General features: G+C 45.9%; 1 protein-coding gene across 2 annotated transcripts in view; it reads left to right on the top strand.

The window, feature by feature from the left end:
- The first annotated feature begins 4,157 nt into the window (after nucleotides 1-4,157).
- The window catches only part of tpcn2 (two pore segment channel 2), a 49,567-nt gene continuing 31,523 nt past the window's right edge, over nucleotides 4,158-22,201 (top strand). Inside the window, exons 1-9 of one of the 2 annotated variants that reach the window (XM_078220988.1) lie at nucleotides 4,158-4,299; nucleotides 4,491-4,652; nucleotides 10,561-10,610; nucleotides 12,592-12,668; nucleotides 14,190-14,367; nucleotides 16,672-16,788; nucleotides 17,819-17,925; nucleotides 18,845-18,917; nucleotides 21,235-21,334. In XM_078220988.1, coding sequence (XP_078077114.1) covers nucleotides 4,508-4,652; nucleotides 10,561-10,610; nucleotides 12,592-12,668; nucleotides 14,190-14,367; nucleotides 16,672-16,788; nucleotides 17,819-17,925; nucleotides 18,845-18,917; nucleotides 21,235-21,334 — 847 coding nt within the window. In that variant the 5' untranslated portion in view covers nucleotides 4,158-4,299; nucleotides 4,491-4,507. The remainder of the gene's footprint in view (nucleotides 4,300-4,490; nucleotides 4,653-10,560; nucleotides 10,611-12,591; nucleotides 12,669-14,189; nucleotides 14,368-16,671; nucleotides 16,789-17,818; nucleotides 17,926-18,844; nucleotides 18,918-21,234; nucleotides 21,335-22,201) is intronic. The other variant, XM_078220989.1, reaches the window with a different exon arrangement.

Genomic DNA, 22,201 nt, shown 5'->3' with positions numbered 1-22,201 from the left:
GTTGCTGGATGAAAACCCTGGAAGTCCCTCTCTAACAGCACTGTGGGTGTACCTACACCACCTGGACTGATCGCAACTCACCACCACCTTTGCAAGAGCAATTGGTGCCGGGCAATAAATGCTAGCCTACACCATGACTCCTAGATACTATGAATGGATAAAAAAAATAATCAAGAGAAGCTTAGTTATATCACCATTGACTGAGCTGGCCAAGTTATAAAGGTCGTGGGTGTCAAATTGGCCTTATGGAAGGAGTTTAGAGAATCAACGTGATGGATTATTCTGCTTGTCCTTGTTCTCAGCCATTTAACAGATGCAGCTGTCTGCAATAGTAGGAGTGATCTTGTGGAAGCAAGTCCTGTTCTTACATTGAGGATTTTGCCCATTGTGTCCTATGGCACTAGTGCTGTGAAACAAAGAATAGACAAGTAGCAGCTCAAAACTGGGCATCCATGAGGTGCTGCAAGCCATGGGCAGTAACAGAAATGAATTCAACCACAATCCCTAACCTCGTGGCTCGATATATTCCTCACTGTTTCATCATCATTGAGCCAGATGACAAACCTTAGTTCAGTCATGAGCGTAGGTAAGACCATTAGATATAGGAGCATAATTAGACCATTCAGCCCATCGAGTCTTCTCCGCCATTCAACCATGGGTGATAAGTTTCTCAACCCCATTCTCCTGCCTTTCCCTGTAACCCTTAATTCCCTTACCAATCAAGAACCTATTTATGATCGCTAGTCCAGTTCAATTGATGGTCAATGGTCACTCCCAGGATGTTGATAGTGGGGGCTTCAGCAATGGTCATGCCATTGAATGTTAAGAGGCGATGGTTAGACTCTCTTATTGGAGATGGTCATTGCCTGGTACTTGTGTTGCACACCTCAGGCCAAGTCCAGGTCTTGCTGCATTTGGACATGGGCTGCTTTAGATAAAACATAAATCAATAAATTAAAGACCAAAAATGAGAGGGGAGGGGAGGGTGGGGTGGGGTGGGGTGGTGACAGCCCCTGGTGGGGAACTGTGTAGATTAAAACTTCAAAGGAAGCTTACAAAATCAAATTACAATATCATTCCCGGGGTGATTTCTTCAAGATGTCACCAAATGGCACCCTCAACCATTCCAAAAATAAGAACAGGCTTTAAAAGTTATACGGTCTTGAAATGTTAGATCTATTTCTTTCTCCACCGATGCTACCAAACCTGTTAAGTTTTTCCAGCGTTTTCTCTTTTAATTTAAAAGTCTTGAATCTTACTGCAATCAAGTCAAAGGCATGACATGAAAATAATCATCCTTTGCCTTCCAGGCCAAATGCCAAATTCCAGCATGAATCACTGCAGTAACAACGGAAAGTGCTGGAACAAATTGGAAATAGTCATTCTGAACTCGGAACGTTAACTGTTGCTCTCTCCGCAGATGCTGCCAGACCTGCTGGGCTTTTCCAGCACTTTCTGCTGTTATTTCAGATCTCCAGCAGCTGCAGTATTTTGTTTATTTTTTCAAAGGGAATTAAAACGATGGGTGTGGTAGAAGATTGTACTCATTAATTTGATTGGGCGGGCTGCCTAAAATAGGGCATTTAAATGAGAGGACTGTGGAGTACTGCAATGAGGAATTAGTCACAAGGCAACAAAGGTCAAACCCAAGATCGGGTGCAATGTCTTTTCTTGTCAGTTTGGATCTTGTATATGTCTCTTGTCAGGACCATGAACTGGATTCAATTTGAGTTGGTGTTTGGAAATGGATTCAAAGCTTGCCCAGTCCACTCTGCGCATTCGAGCCATAGAATCCCTACAGTGCAGAAAGAGGCCATTTAGCTGATCGAGTTTGCACCAACTCTCCAAAGAGTAGGCCCAACCTATCCCTGTAATCCTGCATGTTTGCCATAGCTAATCCATCTAACCTACACATCATTGCACACTAAATGACAATTTAGCAAGGCTAATCCCACTTAACCGGATCATCTTTGGATACTGGGAGGAAACTGGAGCACCGGGATCAGAGGTGAGCTGGCAAAGTGGATACCAAACTGGCTCGGTCAAAGAAGAGAGAGGGTAGCAATGGAAGGGTGCGTTTCTGAATGGAGGGCTGTGACAAGTGGCGTTCCTCAGGGATCAGTGCTGGGACCTTTGCTGTTTGTAATATATATAAATGATTTGGAGGAAAATGTAACTGGGTTGATTAGTAAGTTTGCGGACGACACAACAGTTGGTGGATTTGCAGATAGCGATGAGCTTCATCAGAGGATACAGCAGGATGTAGATTGGTTGGAGACTTCGGTGGAGAGATGGCAGATGGAGTTTAATCTGGACAAATGTGAGGTAATGCATTTTGGAAGGTCTAATACAGATAGGAAATATACAGTAAATGGCAGAACCCTTAAGAGTATTGATAGGCAAAAGGATCTGGGTGTACAAGTACACAGGTCACTGAAAGTGGCAATGCAGGTGGAGAAGGTAGTCAAGGCGGCATATGGCATTGAGTTTAAAAATTGGCAAGTCATGTTGTAGCTTTATAGAACCTTAGTTAGGCTGCACTTGGAGTACAGTGTTCAATTCTGGTCGCCACACTACCAGAAAGATGTGGAGGTTTGGAGAGGGTACAGAAAAGATTTACCAGGATGTTGCCTGGTATGGAGGGCATTAGCTGTGAGGAAAGGTTGGAAAAACTTGGTTTGTTCTCACTGAAACAACGGAGGTTGAGGGGCGACCTGATAGAAGTCTACAATATTATGAGAGGCATGGACGGAGTGGACAAAGTCAGAAGCTTGTTCCCAGGATGGAAGAGTCAATTACTAGGGGGCATACGTTTAAGGTGTGAGGGGCAAGGTTTAAAGGAGATGTACGAGGCAAATTTTTTACACAGGGTGGTGCGTGCCTGGAACTCGCTGCCGGGGGAGGTAGTGGAAACGGATATGTAGTGACTTTTAAGGGGCATCTTGGGGCGGCACGGTAGCACAGTGGTTAGCACTGCTGCTTCACAGCTCCAGGGACCTGGGTTCGATTCCCGGCTTGGGTCACTGTCTGTGTGGAGTTTGCACATTCTCCTCGTGTCTGCGTGGGTTTCCTCCGGGTGCTCCGGTTTCCTCCCACAGTCCAAAGATGTGCGGGTTAGGTTGATTGGCCATGCTAAACTTGCCCCTTAGTGTCCTGGGATGCGTAGGTTAGAGGGATTAGTGGGTAAATATGTAGGGATATGGGGATAGGGCCTGGGTGGGATTGTGGTCGGTGCAGACTCGATGGGCCGAATGGCCTCTTTCTGTGCTGTAGGGTTTCTAAGATTCTAAGAAATACTTGAATAGGATAGAAATAGAAGGATATGGTTCCTGGAAGGGGTTTTTAGTTAAGTCAGGCAGCATGGTCGGTGCAGGCTTGGAGGGCCAAAGGGCCTGTTCCTGTACTGTAATTTTCTTTGTTCTTTGTTCACCTAGAGGAAACCCATGCAGACACGGGGAGAAAGTGCAAACCACACAAACAGTCACCCAAGGCCCGAATCGAACCCAGGTCTGTGGCACTGTGAGGCAGCAGTGCTAACTACTGTTCCACCGACTCAAGGACAGCTTCTTCCCTGCTGCCATCAGACTTTTGAATGGACCTGCTATATATTAAGCTGATCTTTCTCTATACTCTAGCTGTAACTGTAATACTATATTCTACTCTATGAATGGTATGTTTTGTCTGTATAGTGCACAAGGAACAATACTTTTCACTGTATCCCAAGACAAGTGACAATAATAAATCCCTTAAAAGAGGCCAAGACATGTGACAATAATAAATCACATCGAATCAATGCTGCCCTTTGTAACCTTAAGAAATAAAATTTAAAAATCACTGTGGCTGGTTGGTTTGCTAAAGTTTTCTTTATAATAATTTCTGGAGCTTGCTCTTTGTGACCCTTTTAAAAGTAATGGACACATTTGATGAGCTGGGTTTGGGGGCTGATGTGATGCTAATTGCCATTTGATAAGTGAGCATTCACCTGGGAGCAGGTAATGGGTTAGCTTCCCCCAGGCCGCCGCAGGGGGGCGCAGGGAGTGGGGTGAGTCGCTGGGTGTTGTAGTCCAGGCGGGCGGCACGTCCCCTAGCGGAGCCGGGGAAGAACCTCAGCCGGGAACTACAACTCCCAGAAGGCCGTGGGGTGGCACGCATGCGCAGAGGCGGCGGGGCAGGCTCTGCGGCTTGAAATGCTGGCAGCTCAGAGCGGAGCAGAAGTTTGGCGTTAACTTTTCCCAAGTTTTAACGCCGGAAATTGGCGCTGGGGATGAAATTCTGAAGGAAGAGGGTGCTGGGGAAAAAGTTAGTGCTGGTTTTATATTCAATTTTATGAGCTTTGAGACAAGTTGGGAAGTTCAATAAAGTTTGTAGAACTTTGTAAAGTTTGGGTCCAGTTGGAAAGTTTGTCTGAATGAAGGGAATATGTTGGTGGTTTATTGCTGAAGATTGTCTCCTGTGGCCGTGGTAAGAGCTTTCTTTCCTTCTCTCCACAGCAACAACTCACCTCCTGATGGAGTCCGAGCCGCTCCTCGGGCGCCGGAGCTCCTCCTGGCACATCCTGGGCACCCAGGAGAGCCGCAGGTCCGACTCCTCCGGACCCCACAGCAGCAGCAGCCGCAACAACAGCAGCAGTAGCGGCAGCAGCAGCCAGCTAGGTACCGGGAGCAAGAGGGCGGGAAAACACCCGGGGGGCGCAAGAGGGGGACAAGAGGAGGAGGGGGGGGGGTCTGGAGAGTGAGGGGGGGGATGGGGGGGGGGGGGGTCTGGAGAGTGAGGGGGGGGGGGTCTGGAGAGTGAGGGGGGGGGGATGGGGGGGGGTCTGTGGAGTGAGGGGGGGATGGGGGGGGTCTGTGGAGTGAGGGGGGGGATGGGGGGGGGGGTCTGTGGAGTGATGGGGGGGGGGGTCTGTGGAGTGATGGGGGGGGGGGGTCTGTGGAGTGATGGGGGGGGGGGTCTGTGGAGTGATGGGGGGGGGGGTCTGTGGAGTGATGGGGGGGGGGTCTGTGGAGTGATGGGGGGGGGGTCTGTGGAGTGATGGGGGGGGGGGTCTGTGGAGTGATGGGGGGGGGGTCTGTGGAGTGATGGGGGGGGGGTCTGTGGAGTGATGGGGGGGGGGTCTGTGGAGTGATGGGGGGGGGGTCTGTGGAGTGATGGGGGGGGGGTCTGTGGAGTGATGGGGGGGGGGTCTGTGGAGTGATGGGGGGGGGGTCTGTGGAGTGATGGGGGGGGGGTCTGTGGAGTGATGGGGGGGGGGTCTGTGGAGTGATGGGGGGGGGGTCTGTGGAGTGATGGGGGGGGGGTCTGTGGAGTGATGGGGGGGGGGTCTGTGGAGTGATGGGGGGGGGGTCTGTGGAGTGATGGGGGGGGGGTCTGTGGAGTGATGGGGGGGGGGTCTGTGGAGTGATGGGGGAGGGGTCTGTGGAGTGATGGGGGGGGGGTCTGTGGAGTGATGGGGGGGGGGTCTGTGGAGTGATGGGGGGGGGGTCTGTGGAGTGATGGGGGGGGGGTCTGTGGAGTGATGGGGGGGGGGGTCTGTGGAGTGATGGGGGGGGGGTCTGTGGAGTGATGGGGGGGGGGGTCTGTGGAGTGATGGGGGGGGGGTCTGTGGAGTGATGGGGGGGGGGTCTGTGGAGTGATGGGGGGGGGGTCTGTGGAGTGATGGGGGGGGGGGTCTGTGGAGTGATGGGGGGGGGGTCTGTGGAGTGATGGGGGGGGGGTCTGTGGAGTGATGGGGGGGGGGGTCTGTGGAGTGATGGGGGGGGGTCTGTGGAGTGATTGGGGGGGGGGGTCTGTGGAGTGATGGGGGGGGGTCTGTGGAGTGATGGGGGGGGGTCTGTGGAGTGATGGGGGGGGGTCTGTGGAGTGATGGGGGGGGTCTGTGGAGTGATGGGGGGGGTCTGTGGAGTGAGGGGGGAGATGGGGGGGGGTCTGTGGAGTGAGGGGAGAGATGGGGGGTCTGTGGAGTGGGGGGGATGGGGGGGGTCTGTGGAGTGAGGGGAGGGGGGGGGTCTGTGGAGTGAGGGGGGGGATGGGGGGGGGTCTGTGGAGTGAGGGGGGATGGGGGGGTCTGTGGAGTGAGGGGGGGGATGGGGGGGGTCTGTGGAGTGAGGGGGGGGATGGGGGGGGGTCTGTGGAGTGAGGGGGGGATGGGGGGGGGTCTGTGGAGTGAGGGGGGGATGGGGGGGGGTCTGTGGAGTGAGGGGGGGATGGGGGGGGTTCTGTGGAGTGAGGGGGGGATGGGGGGGGTCTGTGGAGTGAGGGTGGGGATGGGGGGGGTCTGTGGAGTGAGGGTGGGGATGGGGGGGGTCTGTGGAGTGAGGGTGGGGATGGGGGGGGTCTGTGGCGTGAGGGTGGGGATGGGGGGGGTCTGTGGAGTGAGGATGGGGGGGGTCTGTGGAGTGAGGGTGGGGATGGGGGGGGTCTGTGGAGTGAGGGTGGGGATGGGGGGGGTCTGTGGCGTGAGGGTGGGGATGGGGGGGGTCTGTGGAGTGGGGATGGGGGGGTCTGTGGAGTGAGGGTGGGGATGGGGGGGGTCTGTGGAGTGAGGGTGGGGATGGGGGGGGGTCTGTGGAGTGAGGGTGGGGATGGGGGGGGTCTGTGGCGTGAGGGTGGGGATGGGGGGGGGTCTGTGGCGTGAGGGTGGGGATGGGGGGGGGTCTGTGGAGTGAGGGTGGGGATGGGGGGGGGTCTGTGGAGTGATTTTGGGGGGGGGCGGTCGGTGGAGTGAAGGTGGGATGACATGGAGTGAGTTGTGTTTGACTTTAAGAAGCCTTAGCCACTACTTGTCGAAGTTTTATTTATTAGACATAAGTAGGCTTACGTTAATTCAGCAATAAGGGGGATTTGGGAATGTTTTTTTCCCACTGCCTGGTGTTAACTGAGGTGAGGTAAGATGGTTATATTTGTTGGACACCACTCTTGTCAGCTCCAGAACATTGCTGTTCCATGGGAGGTTTCCACAGCTCAACTCCAGCTGCTTCAACAGCACCCTTAGCGAGCCTGTTGTAGATGAGCCACAGCACTGGCATCTACCCGGCAATGTAGAAAATTGCCCAGGTATGTCCTGTACTCTCTCAGCACGACAACTGCAACCTGGCCAAATACTGTTCCACCAGTGATGGGAAGCAGTCATCAACAGTCCTATCAAGTGGCTCTTGCTTGGCAATAACCTCCTCACTCATACTCAGTTTGGGTTCTGCCAGGGTTGCAAAGTTCCTGACTTGGTTCAATCGTGGACAAAAGAGTTTAACTCCAGAGGTGAGAGTGACAGCTCTTGATGTAAAGGCATCATTTCACCAAGTGTGGTATCAAGGGGCCCCAGCAAAACTGGAGTCAATGGGAATTGGGGGTCATCTCTCTGGGTGGTTGGAGTCATACTGGGCACAAAGGAAGCTGGTTGTGGATGTTGGAGGTCAGTCATCTTGGTTCCAGGAGTTTCTCAGAGTAATATCTTGGGCCTGATCATCTTCAGCTGCTTCATCAATGACCTTCATCATAAGTTCAGAAGTGGGGATGTTCGCTGATGAGTGTTCACCATTTGGAACTCCTCAGATACTGAAGCATTTCCAAATGCAGCAAGATCTGGACAATATCCAGGCTTGGCCTGACAGGTGGCAAGTAACATTTTTACCACAAATGCCAGGCAATGACTCTCTCCATCAAGAGAATCTAACCATTGCCCTTTGCCATTCAATGGTATTACCATTGCTGAACACCACCACCACCCCCCCCCCCCCCCCCCACCACACACACACACACACACACACACACACACACACACACACAACATCCTGGGGGTTACTATTGACCAGAAACGGAACTGGACCAGCCATATAAATACTGAGTACAAGAGCAGGTCAGAGGTGAGGAATCTTTCGGCAGCTACTTCACCCAAAGCCTGTCCACCATCGACAAGGCATAATTCAGGATTGTGATTCAATATTCTCCACTTGCCTGCATGAATGCAGCTCCAACAACACTCAGAAGCTCGATACCATCCAGGACAAAGCAGCCTCCTTGATTGGGAACCCCTGAATCCTCAAATATTCACTCCTTTCACTGCTGCCCCCTAGTATACCATCTATCAAATGCACAGCAGGAACTCACCAAGGCTCCTCAGACAGTACCTCCCAAACCCACAGCTGCTACCATCTAGAAGGACAAGGTCAGCAGATACATGGGAACACCACCATCTGAAAGTTCCCCTCCAAGTTACCCACTACCCTGACTTGGAAAAATATCGCTGGGTCAAAATCTTGGAACTCTTTCTCTAACAGCACTTTGGGCGTATCTACATCATATGGGCTACAGTGGTTCATGGGGAAAGTCATACCACCTTTTCAAGAGCAATTAGGGGTGGGAAATGCTGGTATAGCCAGTGACATCCACATCCATTGAATTAATTTTTAAGAATGACCTTCCTCTGATTGTAAGGTCAGAAGTGGGGATGTTTGATAATTGTAATGCAGGTAACAAAACTGCCCATGCACTAAACCTGGAGACATTGCAGCATAGGCTGCTAACACTTGGTGCTGCAGGCAAGGACCATCTCGACGAGTGAGTCCATCTTCCCTTCATGTTGAATGATAGTCCAAAGATGTGCTGGTTAGGTGCATTGGCCATGCTAAATTCTCCCTCGGTGTACCCAAACAGGCACTGGAGTGTGGCGACTAGGGGATTTTCACAGTAACTTCATTGCAGTGTTAATGTAAGCCTATTTGTGATGCTAATAAATGAATATTAAACTATTATTGTTGTAACTTTATCATTGGCATCTGGAAACAGCTTTGACCAGAAATGCAACATAAATATGGTGGGTACCAGAGCTGTTCTGATAAGTATTCTGACTCCCCCAAGGCACAGTTCAGCAATGTGATGGAATAGTCTCCAGTTGCTTGAAGGAGAATAGTTTCAACACTTGAGCAGTTCCAGAACCAAGCAGCCCACCTGTTTGGCATTGTCTTACATTTCACCCCCTGGCCCATGGCTGTGATGTATACATTCACAAAATGCACTCTTGACAAACTCCCTTCTTCGACTGCACCTCCAAAGCTATGACCTTTTCTATCGAGAAAGATAAGGGCAACACATGTATGTGTAATTAAAGGTAGTTATACCCTTGGGAAGGGTATAGCTACCCTTCCCAAGTCTCTCACCATGCTAACTTGGAACCAATACACTTGGTTCATTGTCACTTGGTCAAAATTCCTGGAACTCCCTCTCAAACAGTAGAGTAGTATCTGCACAATGTGACTTACAGTAGAAGGTGGCTCGCCACCATCTTCAGCACATTTAGCTAAAGAGCCATAAATACTCACCTTGTCAGTGAAGCTCTCTGCCAGTGAGTGAATGTGTAAGGATTGAGGAGAAGCCGGTCCCTTCTGTACACTCCACACTGAGTAACGTTGCAGTTTTATTTAAGTAGATTGCTCAATTTGGTTTGAAATCTGGTGACCAGAATGAGGAGCCTCAGAGTGTCAAGACAGCTGGTTGATGATTGAGGGAGTGGAGGGCAGGGGGTGGGTAATTTCCTTTCCTTACACTGTAATATTCTGATTGCAGTAAGGTTTTGACTTTGAAGATGCTCGGTATGTAAGCTCTGTAGGGATGTCTATGCAAAAGACAATCCAAATTCCTTTGGGAATAGTAAGAAGTCTCACAACACCAGGTTAAAGTCCAACAGGTTTATTAGGAATCACAAGCATTTGGAGCGCTGCTCCTTCATCAAGTGACTATCCGCTTGTGATTCCAAATAAACCTGTTGGGCTTTAACCTGGTGTTGTGAGGCATCTTACTGTGCCCACCCCAGTCCAAAGCCGGCATCGCCACACCTTTGGGAATAGCTCACTACTTGATATGTTTATTTGTGTTTAGAAATGTCAGATATTTGAACTCCGGGAAGGACTGATGTTCACATACTGGCAACTTTAGTTTGAATTGCAAAAGTAGGCGAAGAAACAATGTAAAAACTATTGCGATTACATGGGAGGAAATATTAGTTCTTAGCAAGCTGTTCTTCTTTGGAAATCTCTGGAAATAATTGTTGGTCACTGATAGTGGGGGAAGTTGTGGGTGGATTTGGGGCAACAGCAGAGACCCAGACCTCTGTCAGAGCTCCTAACCCAGCTTTCCTCACAATGTTTTGGTAGAGAATCACTATTTGGCTTATCATGCATGTGCCAGCTCTTTGATATATGCAGTTTAGTCTCGACCCAACCCTTTCCCCTTAACACACAAATGTAGTCCCTTTTTATGGTAGCAATTGCTGCTTTTTTGACTTGTAAAATTGCATATGCAGCAATGTATAATTTGGGGAAATGGTTCTTCTGTACAAGATGTAATGATTCTAAATATAAACCTGGCTTATTGAACTTGGTTCCTGGTAACATTGTGTGTTGTGTCTTTGTTCTTGCAGCGGAAGGCGTGCATGCATTAGTTGATTTTAAGTTTATTTTACCAGATTTTTGAGATCCAGATAAATTAATGTACTAATGTGAAATAAAGATCAATTTGTAGCCTGGCAAGTGAGTTCATATGCTGAAAGACAATTGTTTGAATTGACAGATGACTTGTACATTCAGCAAGCTGCTGTATTTATTGAAGATGCAATACAGGTATGGTTTCACTTGTTTAAAAAAAAAATTGCATGTTTTACTGTGTGAATCAATGCTGCTCCAAAAAATCTGTCCTCTCTCTGGCTTTATGAAAAAATCAAGATATAAAGTTTATCTAATTACTTGTATTTGCATGTATTGAAGAAATTCTGTGGTAAACTTGATTGTATTGAAGAAATTCTTAGGTCATGTGCGCCATGACTCACCCAGGAATGCAAAATCATATCTTCACTTAACCAGTTGTGAAATCTTCAGAGGCAAATTAAACCTGAATGATGACTTAGTTTAATTAGACACTGACTGCATTTTGCCTACTAACCGTACTAGTGCCAACATGAGAACTCTCTCTCTCTCTCTCTCTCTCTTTATATCGTTGTCTTTCTTTAAAATTAAATCCTGTTGCTGCAAGATTCATAGCTTCGTCATTTGATTTTACATAGGCAGGGAAGATTCTGTTAGAGTTCATAAGCATTTGTTTTAACCTTTTATCCAACTCAGCAAGCGTTTGTATTATAGCAGGAAAAACAATAGTTTGATTATGAACCCGAAACCTGCCCGTTGTGGTTATTTACAGCTCAGTGCATAAGCAATGCATATGAAGTGATAGTTGCTGACTACACTGATGTTTATTCAAGTAATTAAACATTTACTGTTTGTTTGAAAGATTTTTATCGAAAGGAAAACATGGGAGTCAGTAATGTCTTCACTATAATTTATTTTGCAGGAATGAATGATGCATGAAATTTCTGTAGTGGCTTAATATGTGTGGGCATGGTAGGAAATAACACCAGCCATGTGCTGAAGCATGAGAGAAAGTGAGCGCTCTCCCTCCTTTTGGACAATGCCTTCCATTCTTTTGTCTCAAATTACTTCCAACCAATGGCTTAATGTTGAAAGTTGGGGACAATTTGTAGGTAAATCCGCAATATGTTTGTGCACTACAAGGTTAAGCAACACAAATGATTGTTTTGTGGTGTGGGTTGAAGGAAAATTGTTGGTCGGGGCATGGAGGAAACTGTTTCTTTTCAAATAGTGTCTTCTTTAAATGACAGGATGGCTCGTGTCTGTGCGAGTACCAGCTCGCCACATGTTGGGCCAAACGGCCTGTTTTTGTGTACCTCCGCCCTCTTATTTCAGCTTAAACCTGTAAAGTGTTTCTGACCTGAGTGCGACCCCTTAAATTTTGCAGCACAGAAAGAGGCCCTTCAGCCCGTCGTGTCTGCGCCAGCATCAAACACCTATGTATTTTAATCCCATTTCCCAGCAATTGGTCTGAAGCCTCGGACATTTGACCTATACTGATGTAGTCTGCTCCATTCCGAGCTCAGTGACTTGTAAATAAAACCTCATGCTGCAACTGCACGAGGATTTTGGATTGCAGAGGATAATTCCTCAATGTACCACAAGCTACCCAAGGATGGAGATTTGGGATGCTGAAGGGAGAAAGGTTAAATTCTGTGAGCCCTCATCTGTCGCCTTGGAGATGTTTTTTATGCCATCTATTGTCCATAAATTGGGTTTCCCCTTTTGTTTTGCACCCATTCTAACTCCTTGGCTGTGTTTTAGCTCTGCTCTGCACACCTCCAATTCCAGTGTGAACTAGTGTACTTCTGGGAGCAGCTTATTAAAACCTGTTTTCAGGTAGTGAATGGTGCACGTCGCTGATCATGTATCGTGACACTGCAAGAAGCATTCTTGCATTTGGCTGATGCTTATTTTTAATTAAAAACCAAGTTGTTAACCTCCACTTCTAAACATTTAATTTTTTTTTTTGTGACATCCTTCCCTATGTGATTACTTTCATTGTCCTGGGCCTCCTATCCCATGAATTTTGAGAAATTAATGCTTCCGTTTTGATAACTTTTCTCAACCTTTTTTGACATAAATTGTTCAAGTACTTTTTTAAAGTTAAGCTGAAATCTGCACACACTCACTGAATTTATTCTCTGTCTGACTGTGTCCTTTTTCACCTTGCTTACAGTATCGTACCATAAATCATAGAGTGGATTCCCAGTCCCTGCGACTTTATCGATGGTACTACTCAGCAGCTTGTCGATGGTAAGACCGGTACTGTGGAGGCTCTTTCGTTATTTGAGCTCTTGAAGCTGGATGCTTTCTGTGCATGTTTAGTGAACTTGCTGTGGTTTTATCTTTGTGATGACCTGATAGCTTTATGCACTAGTTTCTTTTTAAGGAGACTGCCTTAGATACGTGAGGAGAGCGCAGTTTGAAGGTCTTTGAGGTGTTTGCCTCTTGGGAATAAAAGGAAATAGAGCAATGTGGATCAATAAGTTTATTTATTAGTGTCACAGGTAGGCTTACCTTAACACTGCAATGAAGTTACTGTATATTGCAAGGATTGGAAGTGATGCACTTCAGGGAACGGTGCTGGACTCACTTCTGTACTGTGTTAATAGGAGATTTCACACAGTCTGGGCTAGTATATAGCTACAGAAGTAATTAGAAAATCTAATAGAATGTTTTCACTTATTGTGTGGGGAATTGATTACAAAAGTAAGGAGGTTGTACTGGGCATTGGTGAGACCACCACCTAGAGTATTATGAACAGTATCAATCCCGTTATTTAAGGAAGGGTATAAATGTGTTAGAAACAGTTCAGACTAATACAAGGAATGAACGACTGCCTTAAGAGAAAAGGTTGGAGAGGTTAGGTTCGTATCCACTAGTTTATAAGAGTGAAAGGTGACTTAATTGAAACCTTTAAGATTTTCAGGGGGTGTAGTAAGAAGTCTTAGGTTATGGGCAGGGCAGCATGGTGGCACAGTGGTTAGCACTCCTGCCTCACAGTGCTAGGGACCCGGGTTTGATTCCCGGCTTGGGTCACTGTCCGTGTGGAGTCTACATGTATCTGCGTGCGTTTCCTCCCACAATATGAAAGACGTGCTGGTTAAGTGCATTGGCCATGCTAAATTCTCCCTCAGTGTACCCGAACAGGCGCTGGAGTGTGGTGACTAGGGGATTTTCACAGTAACTCCATTGCAGTGTGAATGTAAGCCTACTTGTGACAATATGTAGAGTGGATATTTCCTCTTGTTGGAGAATCTAACTAGAAGTTGTTCAGAGGAGGATTTTGTTCTATGAGTCATGAGTCTCTTGAACATTCTCTTCCTCAAAAGGCAGTGGAAGCAGAAATTGAATATTTTTATGGCAGTGTTAGATAGAATCTTGATTTGATAAAGGGTTATTGGGGGTAGGCAGGGATGAGAGGTTGAAGTTGCAACCAGATCAGCCATGATCTTATTGAATGGTGGGGCATGCTCCAGGAGCCAAGTGTCCTACTCCTGCTCTGTGGGAATTGTGGGTGTTGAATTTCGAAGGAAAGGGGTTGAGCGTATGGTGGGAAGGTTGTACGTTCCTGTCTCCAACTGCTGAAAACAAAACCGTGCAGGCTTTGAAGATGCAGAGATTGAAATGGGCCCCTGTATTTTAAGGTTGTCAAAGATGTCGGGTTTTTTTCCCTCTTGCACTTTGAGTGCATTGGCGAGAGGCTGAATTGCTGCTCAGTATCCTTGCAGCTTTTGTTTTGTGCCGTTCTCATGTTGATCTCTCTCTTCTCAGGGTTTTGAACACCACTATTTTTGTGATCTTGGCCTTGGCTTTTTTTGAGAAACCGTCTTCTTTGAGTGTTACGTCTGATCTCCGATTCCGCCAAGTACTTTGGGAGCCTCCTTGTGGACTGACTGAAGGCATTGAAGCAATTTGTCTTGTCTTATTCATTGTAGACGTGGTGATAAAGGTAAGTTATTTTTTCCATTACCATTGCCCAAGCTGCTTACTGAACTCTGAAATATCACAGGAATGTTTTGGGACTGTGAAGTTTATGGACTCTGTTGCAAAAAGCAGAAAAGTGCATCCTTCAGTTCATGAACAATGTCTAAAAATGCTATTCCAAAACATTGAAAGGTAACAGAGGATTAATGATGTGAAGATTTGATTCAATTGAGGCAACTAGCATTTGTTTTGTACTCTTAACCTAAAACATTTTTGAGTGGTGAATGTGGTGTTTGCTGCGAGTGAGGGCTACAGTGACATCCAAAGTTCTGGGGAGGCCGTTTGTACACTCCTGGAACTTCCAGTTTTCCTGAAATGGTTCCAGGGACATCTTCACTTATGGTTCCTGGGATATGAGAGCATGTGAACTTCGACCATTTTCATGGTACCCATACAGATTTTTACCCTGATTCATTTGGAGCCATTCCTAAGCTTCTAGAACGCTGCATTTTTGAGTCCGTGTCAAAGCACCATTGACTCTGCTTCCCGGCCATCGCCATCTTGTCTGCCGTCCTAGCATGCCCTCGCCGGACTGGGAATTGTGGGTGTTGAATTTCGAAGGAAAGGGGTTGAGCGTATGGTGGGAAGGTTGCAATGTTGGGGCTGTGGTGAGCGGCACTGGAGGGGACATATGAACCTTCAAACTAGGAGCCAGCATAGGCCACTCAACCCCTTGAACCTGACTTTCCATAAGATCCTGGCCTATCAGATTGTAACTTCAACTCTACATTCCTAACTACCCCAATATCCTTTCACCCCTTTGCTTATCTATCTAGCCCTGCCTTAAAAATATTTGAAGATTCTGCTTGAATATTGGGTAGCACAGTGGTTAGCACTGCTGCCTCACAGCTCCAGGGACCGGGGTTCAATTCCAGCCTTGGATGACTGTCTATGTGGGGTTTGCATATTCTCCCCTCATCTGTGTAGGTTTCCTCCAGGTGCTCTGATTTCCTTCCACAGATGTGTGGATCGATGGCCCGGGCTATGGGGATGCGGCAGAGATGTAGGCCTGGGGGGGCATGCTTTTTCGGTGAGTTGGTGTAGACTCGATGGACTGAATAGCTTCTTTCTGCACAGTTGGGATTTTATGATTTCCCCTGTCTTTTTGAGGAAGAGAGTTCCAAAGACTTAACACCCTCAGAGAGAGAGAGAGAGAGGTTCTCCTCATTTTGTCTTAAATGAATAACCTCTTATTTTTAAACAGTGACCCCTAGTTCTAGATTCTCTCCTGAGGAAACTTTTCCACATCCACCCTGTCAAAACCCCTCGCGTTTCAATCAAGATGTCTTTTTACTCTTAAAACCTAACGTGTCCAATTTTTCCTCATAAGACCCATTCCTAGTATTAGTCTAGTAAACCTTCTTTGTATTGCATCCAATGCATTTACATCTGTCCTTAAATACGGAGAGCAATACCATACACCGTACGGGAGTGTGGGGGACCTAGAGTTTACTCAGCAGATGGCAGATACATTTCAAAACAGTCTTGAGCTGAAGGCTGACCTCCAATGGGGGCATTTCTTCAGTCCATGTGGTGAAAGGGGCTATGGCATTGTACAATTCCTCACTAGACCTCACTTCTCTCATCGTCAATGGATCCCCGCTCAAGCCGCAGAGGTTCCAAAGGCTCCAGCGCAGAAAAAAGAGGCTGCACTGTGGGACATGGTCAGTGCTGTATGCTGCTGCTCTGCCACTGACCTGAAGATTCGGGCTGCAGTACGGTTGCGCAGTCTGCATGTCTGCATGTCCTGACGGTACTCCATTTTGCAGAAAGCCAGTATAATCTAGTGACAATGTGCATTGTTTATATCTAGCAATTGGATCCAATGTTATGCTACATGTATTTAGTATTAAATAGGTTTGTTGACAGTAACTTAGTTGTGGGTGCTTTGAGTTTGTGACGTCAGCTTCTTCATCTGAAGCACTGTGCTGACAAACACGGTGGCGTAAATCCAATATTGCTGAAAAGAGAGATGTGTCTCCCAACCTTGACAAGTCAACCACCAATCGGCACCTTTTTTCTCCTGTGGTATAAACTGATGGTTTGAAATTTGGCATTCTTGTATTTGTCCTGATGACAAAAAGCTTTGGGAACATGTCTCTGTTCAACAATAATCAGGTCTTGTTCCATAACTTAATATCTTTTTGTGGTTCTCTGGAACCCCTGCCGTGTCCTTTTTGTCGATCGATTCTCTCATGCGTGGCATACTGTTCTTAACCTTGAAGTGAGCTGATTGTTGATTTTCATTCTTAAACTCTATCTTGTACAGAGCTATTTATTGGGATGGAAAGAATTCCAAAAGTCAAAATGGCTGATTGCCTACACTCTTGTACTTGCTGCTTCCATTGTGGATTGGATTGTGTCCCTCTCCTTATGTTGTGAGGAGGTAAGATGTGCCTTGAAAGTAATAGATACGTTCGTACTCAGTAATGCAGATACTATTCCAGGTGCCTGATATAAATTCTCATTGCACATCAGTAGATTTGAACAAATACAAATCAAATCTTTGCAACCTCACATTTATTCCAAGTTTTGACTATTGTTCTTAATTTGGGAGTGGAAGTTGTTGCACTTGATGTAGCTGCTGTCAAACAAGAAAGCGATCGTGTCATGGTGTTAAGATTTTGTCATTGCACTTGTATAAGATAAAAGGATAAAGGTTTCCACACAGTGGGTTACTTAACCAGTTAGTGGGGATTTATTAGACAGATGTTGCTTGCTTACAGTCCAGGTTGGAAGAGGGGGAAAATCTCCCAAATGTCTCTAATGTTACCATGTGACACTACACATGCATTAGTTTACAATACAACAAAGATGTGTGGAGCTCAGTCTCATGAAGTGGTTTTGTCTTGTATAATTTAACAGTAAGTGTTAACCAAACTGCATACACCTAAACAGTATATATGGTCTAAGTTAGGAACTGTCTCTGTGCTTGACTCTGCACATGTCTCTGTCATCTAGACTCTGGTCAAGTTTCTTTACATCACCGTACCCACTCACACATTAACCGTTTCTATGCCAGACCCCTGTACTACAGGTAGCACTCCTTTTAACCTGTGACCAAATCTGCATTCTTTGTAATGGCTTCCTGAGATAACTGTTACTCACTCCCCTCCCTGCCTCCCCCAAGGTCAACTCTTGTATTGCCCCACTGTCTAAAATGTCCAGTGGAAGTCTTTTACACACGACGTGTTGAAGGGGTTGCATGGCAGACATCAGTAGAACTTTGTGAACGGTACGTTGGGTATGATTTCAGCTGGGTTTGTGTCTTGAACCACTTCAGTTAAGATATAATTTTGTAGTTCTTTGTGACACATTTTAACCTGCTTGGCAGCATAGTCATGTCTATTATCAAGGTACAAAGAGGGCTTCTGTGTTCTGATTGTGCTGATAATGTTTCATCCATTTTATTTTAGAAGGTACGAGTGAGAAGAATTTTGCGACCGTTCTTCCTCCTTCAAAACTCATCATTAATGAAAAAGGCGTTTAATTGCCTCCGACAAACTGTACCACAAATCACAAGGTAAAGACTTGAGCAGCTTTCGAGCATGCAATTTCCTCATGATTTTATATAACAAAATCTGAGCTGGTAATCAGGTTATGTAGTGAACCTTTGTTCTTCAGTAACTGTAGTCATGCTCATCTGGCTGTGTCTGTGCAAACTTGGCTAAATGTTGGCTTGCAGTGTTCATGTTCATTCATAGAAAACCAACAGTGCAGAAGGAGACCATTCGGCCCATTGAGTCTGCACCGACAACAATCACACCCCAGGCCCTATCCCCACAGCCTCACACGTTTGCCCCGCTAATCCCTCTAATCTACACATCCCGGGACACTATGGGCAATTTAGCATAGCCAATCAACCTAACCCAGACATCTTTGGATTGTGGGAGGAAACCGGAGCACCCGGGGAGAAATGCAGACACAGAGAACATGCAAACTCCACACAGTGACCCAAGCCGGGAATCGAACCCAGGTCCCTGGAGCTGAGAGACAGCAGTACTAACTACTGTGCCACCATGCTGCTCATGTTAAGTTATTTCATCTTGAATTGTCTGCTGCCAGTTCCTGAACTTGGACCTAATGTGTGAAACTAAGCACAGAATATTTAGTTTTCTATTAGCAGGCCATGCAGGATTTTTGAGCTAACGATCGCAGGGGATTTTCACAGTAACTTCATTGCAGTGTGACACTAACAAACTTTAAAACTTTAACATTAAACTTTGAAACAGTGACTGATGTTTGTGTCATTTGGCAATTGAAGGAATTTGTATTGCTAATGAATGTATTGAATATTTACCAAAGGAAATGCAAGTCAGTAGAAACTGCTAGGGTCGGTGAGGAAACAACACGCATTGAGGATTACAACTGCCATAATTTTATGCTGTTATATTAGGGGGGAAAAGATGTAAACCACACGCTTTTTGCTTTGTTTTAAACAGTGTTATGCTGCTTTTAGCCTTGCACCTGTTGCTGTTCACTATGATTGCCATGCTGCTCTTCACTCGAGTTCAGGTAAAGCTACTTTCATGATGATAGAGTTACTTTGGTTTAATGTGTGCCAAGGATTATCGCTCAAAATATTTTAGTCTTTTTCATCAACATGAGTAAAGTGTTTTTTTCTTCACAGGATTCAGCTTTTTGAGCCATTTTATCACAAAGATGCACATGCCTGATATTTACAGCTGTAGTGTTGCTGAATAGTTAATAGAAAAATACCTGAAAATTGTATGGGGCACCTGTTGTACTCCATCTTTTTAGCTTTCCTCCTCCAGCTGCATCGACTTGTTTGACTGCCTTGATTTTTCTAAACCCAGTGTGCTCCGCGCTTGGGTCCTGGCCTACGGGTTTGACCTTACCCTAATATTGGAATCATTTTTATTTCCTGCTTCATGTTCCCATATAGCACATATCTGTCTTCCATAATTACACCACATTTAGTAGTCATAGAGGTTTACAGCATGGAAACAGGCCCTTCGGCCCAACTTGTCCATGCTGCCCTTTTTTTTAAAAAACCCCAAAGCTAGTCCCAATTGCCCGCATTTGGTCCATATCCCTCTGTACCCATCTTACCCATGTAACTCTAAATGCTTTTTAAAAGACAAAATTGTACCCGCCTCTACTACTACCTCTGGCAGCTCATTCCAGACACTCACCACCCTCTGTGAAAAAATTACCCCTCTGGACCCTTTTGTATCTCTCCCCTCTCACCTTAAACCTATGCTCTCCAGTTTAAGACTCCCCTACCTTTGGGAAAAGATACTGACTATCTAGCTGATTTATGCCCCTCATTATTTTATAGACCTCTATAAGATCACCCCTCAACCTTCTACACTCCAGAGAAAAAAGTCCCAGTCTATCCAGCCTCTCCATATAACTCAAACCATCAAGTCCCGGTAGCATCCTAGTAAATCTCTTTTGTACGCTTTCTAGTTTCATAATATCCTTTCTATAATAGGGTGACCAGAACTGTACACAGTAATCCAAGTGTGGCCGTACCAATGTCTTGTACAACTTCAACAAGACATTCCAACTCTGTATTCAATGTTCTGACCAATGAAAGCAAGCATGCTGAATGCCGCCTTCACCACTCTGTCCACCTGTGACTCCACTTTCAATGAGCTATGAACATGTACCCCGAGATCTCTTTGTTCTGTAACTGTCCCCAACACCTGACCATTCAATGTGGCTTGGTGTCAAATTTAGCTTGTTAACCTCGCCGAGGAATATTGGCGCCTTCTCCACCATTAAATAAAGAACATAAGGACATTTAGTAGTGGAGAACAGCATTTTAAAAAATGTATTTATGGGCTCTGGGTGTCGCTGGCTGGGCCATCATTTATTGCCCTTGAACTGACTGGCTTGCTAGGCCATTTCGAAGAGCATTTAAGAGTCAACCACATTATTGCAGTTCTAGGTTCGCACGTAAACCAGACCAGGTGAGGATGGCAGATATCCTTCCCTAAACCCTTCACTTTAGTGAACAAAATTGGTGTTTAAAATCAACCAAAAGAGAAACTTCTGGAGAATCTCAGCAGGTCTGGCAGCATCTGTAAGGAGAGAAAAGAGCTGACGCTTTGAGTCCAGATGACCCTTTGTCAAAACTAAGCATCTGCAGTAATTTGCTTTTATCCAGTGTTTAAAATCGACAATAGTTTCATGGTCATAAACCAGATTTTTGATTATAATCCCACCATGGCAGATGGTGAAATACGAATCCAAATCCTTGGAGCATTATCCTGGGTCTCTGGGTTGCTAGTCCAGTGCCAATGCAGGAAAATGTTAAGGCTATGAAAGGGTCTGTGCCATTCTTGAGTGAACAAAGTTTTGTACCTTCAAAACCCCACCTTTGGGTAGGGTTGTGGTATTTGTTCACTGGTGCACAAGTCTCCATTCCATTTGCGATACCCAGGACGGAGATCATCATTTCCGTGGATATTGTGGACTTGAAGCTTAAAAGGTTTCTGACAGAGATGAGAATTCAGCAGAAAAGTAAATGGCTGGGGGAGAAGATGGGAATACAGATGTCTTAAACAGCAGACGACAACAAGAAGAAAGGTTTATGGGAAAGTGTCAGGTAAAATATTGCAGATAGAACATAAAAGGGTCAGAGATCAACAGAGAATTATTTTAATGAGAGGACATGTCCGAGAATGTGCAACTTTGCCTGAGCGTGCGACCATCTAATTTATTATGCACACCAGTTTGCTTTTCATTTGGCCTCTTGGATTTTCCTATGGCCTTAAGCCACTGGGAATCCTGAGACATGTTCAATAGGAAGGAACAAAGCTTAGTTTCTAAAATTGATGATTTGCGCTCTTTTTCTCTCTAGATTACTGAAGATGATAAAGAATGGAAGACATATTTTCGGAATTTGCCCGAGTCTTTGACCTCATTACTGGTGCTGCTAACAACAGCCAACAACCCTGATGGTAAGTCTTGGAATCCTCCCCCCTCATTTATTAATATGCTTCTGTGCCAGCAGCCCTTGTTTGCATGATTGAATTCAGGGGAAATATATGTTAATATCCTGTCAATTTGTTCAGATTAATCAGAACCAGGAAATCTCTTGCAGAAGGGTTTCATGAGCAAAGCATTTTTTTTTTGTTACAGTAATCCAATGAAACAGGATTTTTATTACAAGCAATTCATGTCAGAATAAGATTGCGTCATTTAGCCCCTTAAGCCTGCCGTGCCCTTCAATTGAACCATGGTCGATTTGGTGATCAAAGCCACCTATACCTTTTGCTGAACAAAAGTCCTGTCTGTATCAATCTGATTTCAATTAACAGTCGATCTGGTATCATTTGCCATTTGTGAGAAGGTTTATGTACTTTGTTATTCCCTCCTTTTCTTGTCAACTCTTCCAATCCTGCCCCACCCATCCCTTAAAACGGCAATGATATTGGACCCGGGATTTTACGAAAACAAAGTCTAAATGATCATTCTTTGAACCTGGACACTCAGCATCAGCACAGTCTGTGAATTGGGGTAAGGAAGGATGGATAGTTTTTACTTGATCTGCCAGGAGGCAGTCACCTGGATGTGATGGCAAGGAGAACTGAGAGTGACTCCTTCCAGTCCAAGGACATGAAACAGCTTCAGTTCACCCCACATCGCATGGATTGTTCTTCAAGCCATTGGTCATTAGGGCTCAGGACTGTATTATTAGATGTTCAGTAGGTAAAACAGCAAGGATTGTGTGTAGTTACCATTTGGAAGGAAGCATCTTCCTGGAAGATGCACTGCTATTGCTGTGTGTGAGTCTTTAATGCTTGTATGTACGAGTAGCATGAGAA

The sequence above is a fragment of the Mustelus asterias genome, chromosome 9 (genome assembly GCF_964213995.1).
Source record: "Mustelus asterias chromosome 9, sMusAst1.hap1.1, whole genome shotgun sequence".
NCBI classification, from domain to species: domain Eukaryota; kingdom Metazoa; phylum Chordata; class Chondrichthyes; order Carcharhiniformes; family Triakidae; genus Mustelus; species Mustelus asterias.
Note: the sequence above shows the minus strand (reverse complement) of the source record. Positions and strands in the feature narration are given on the sequence as shown.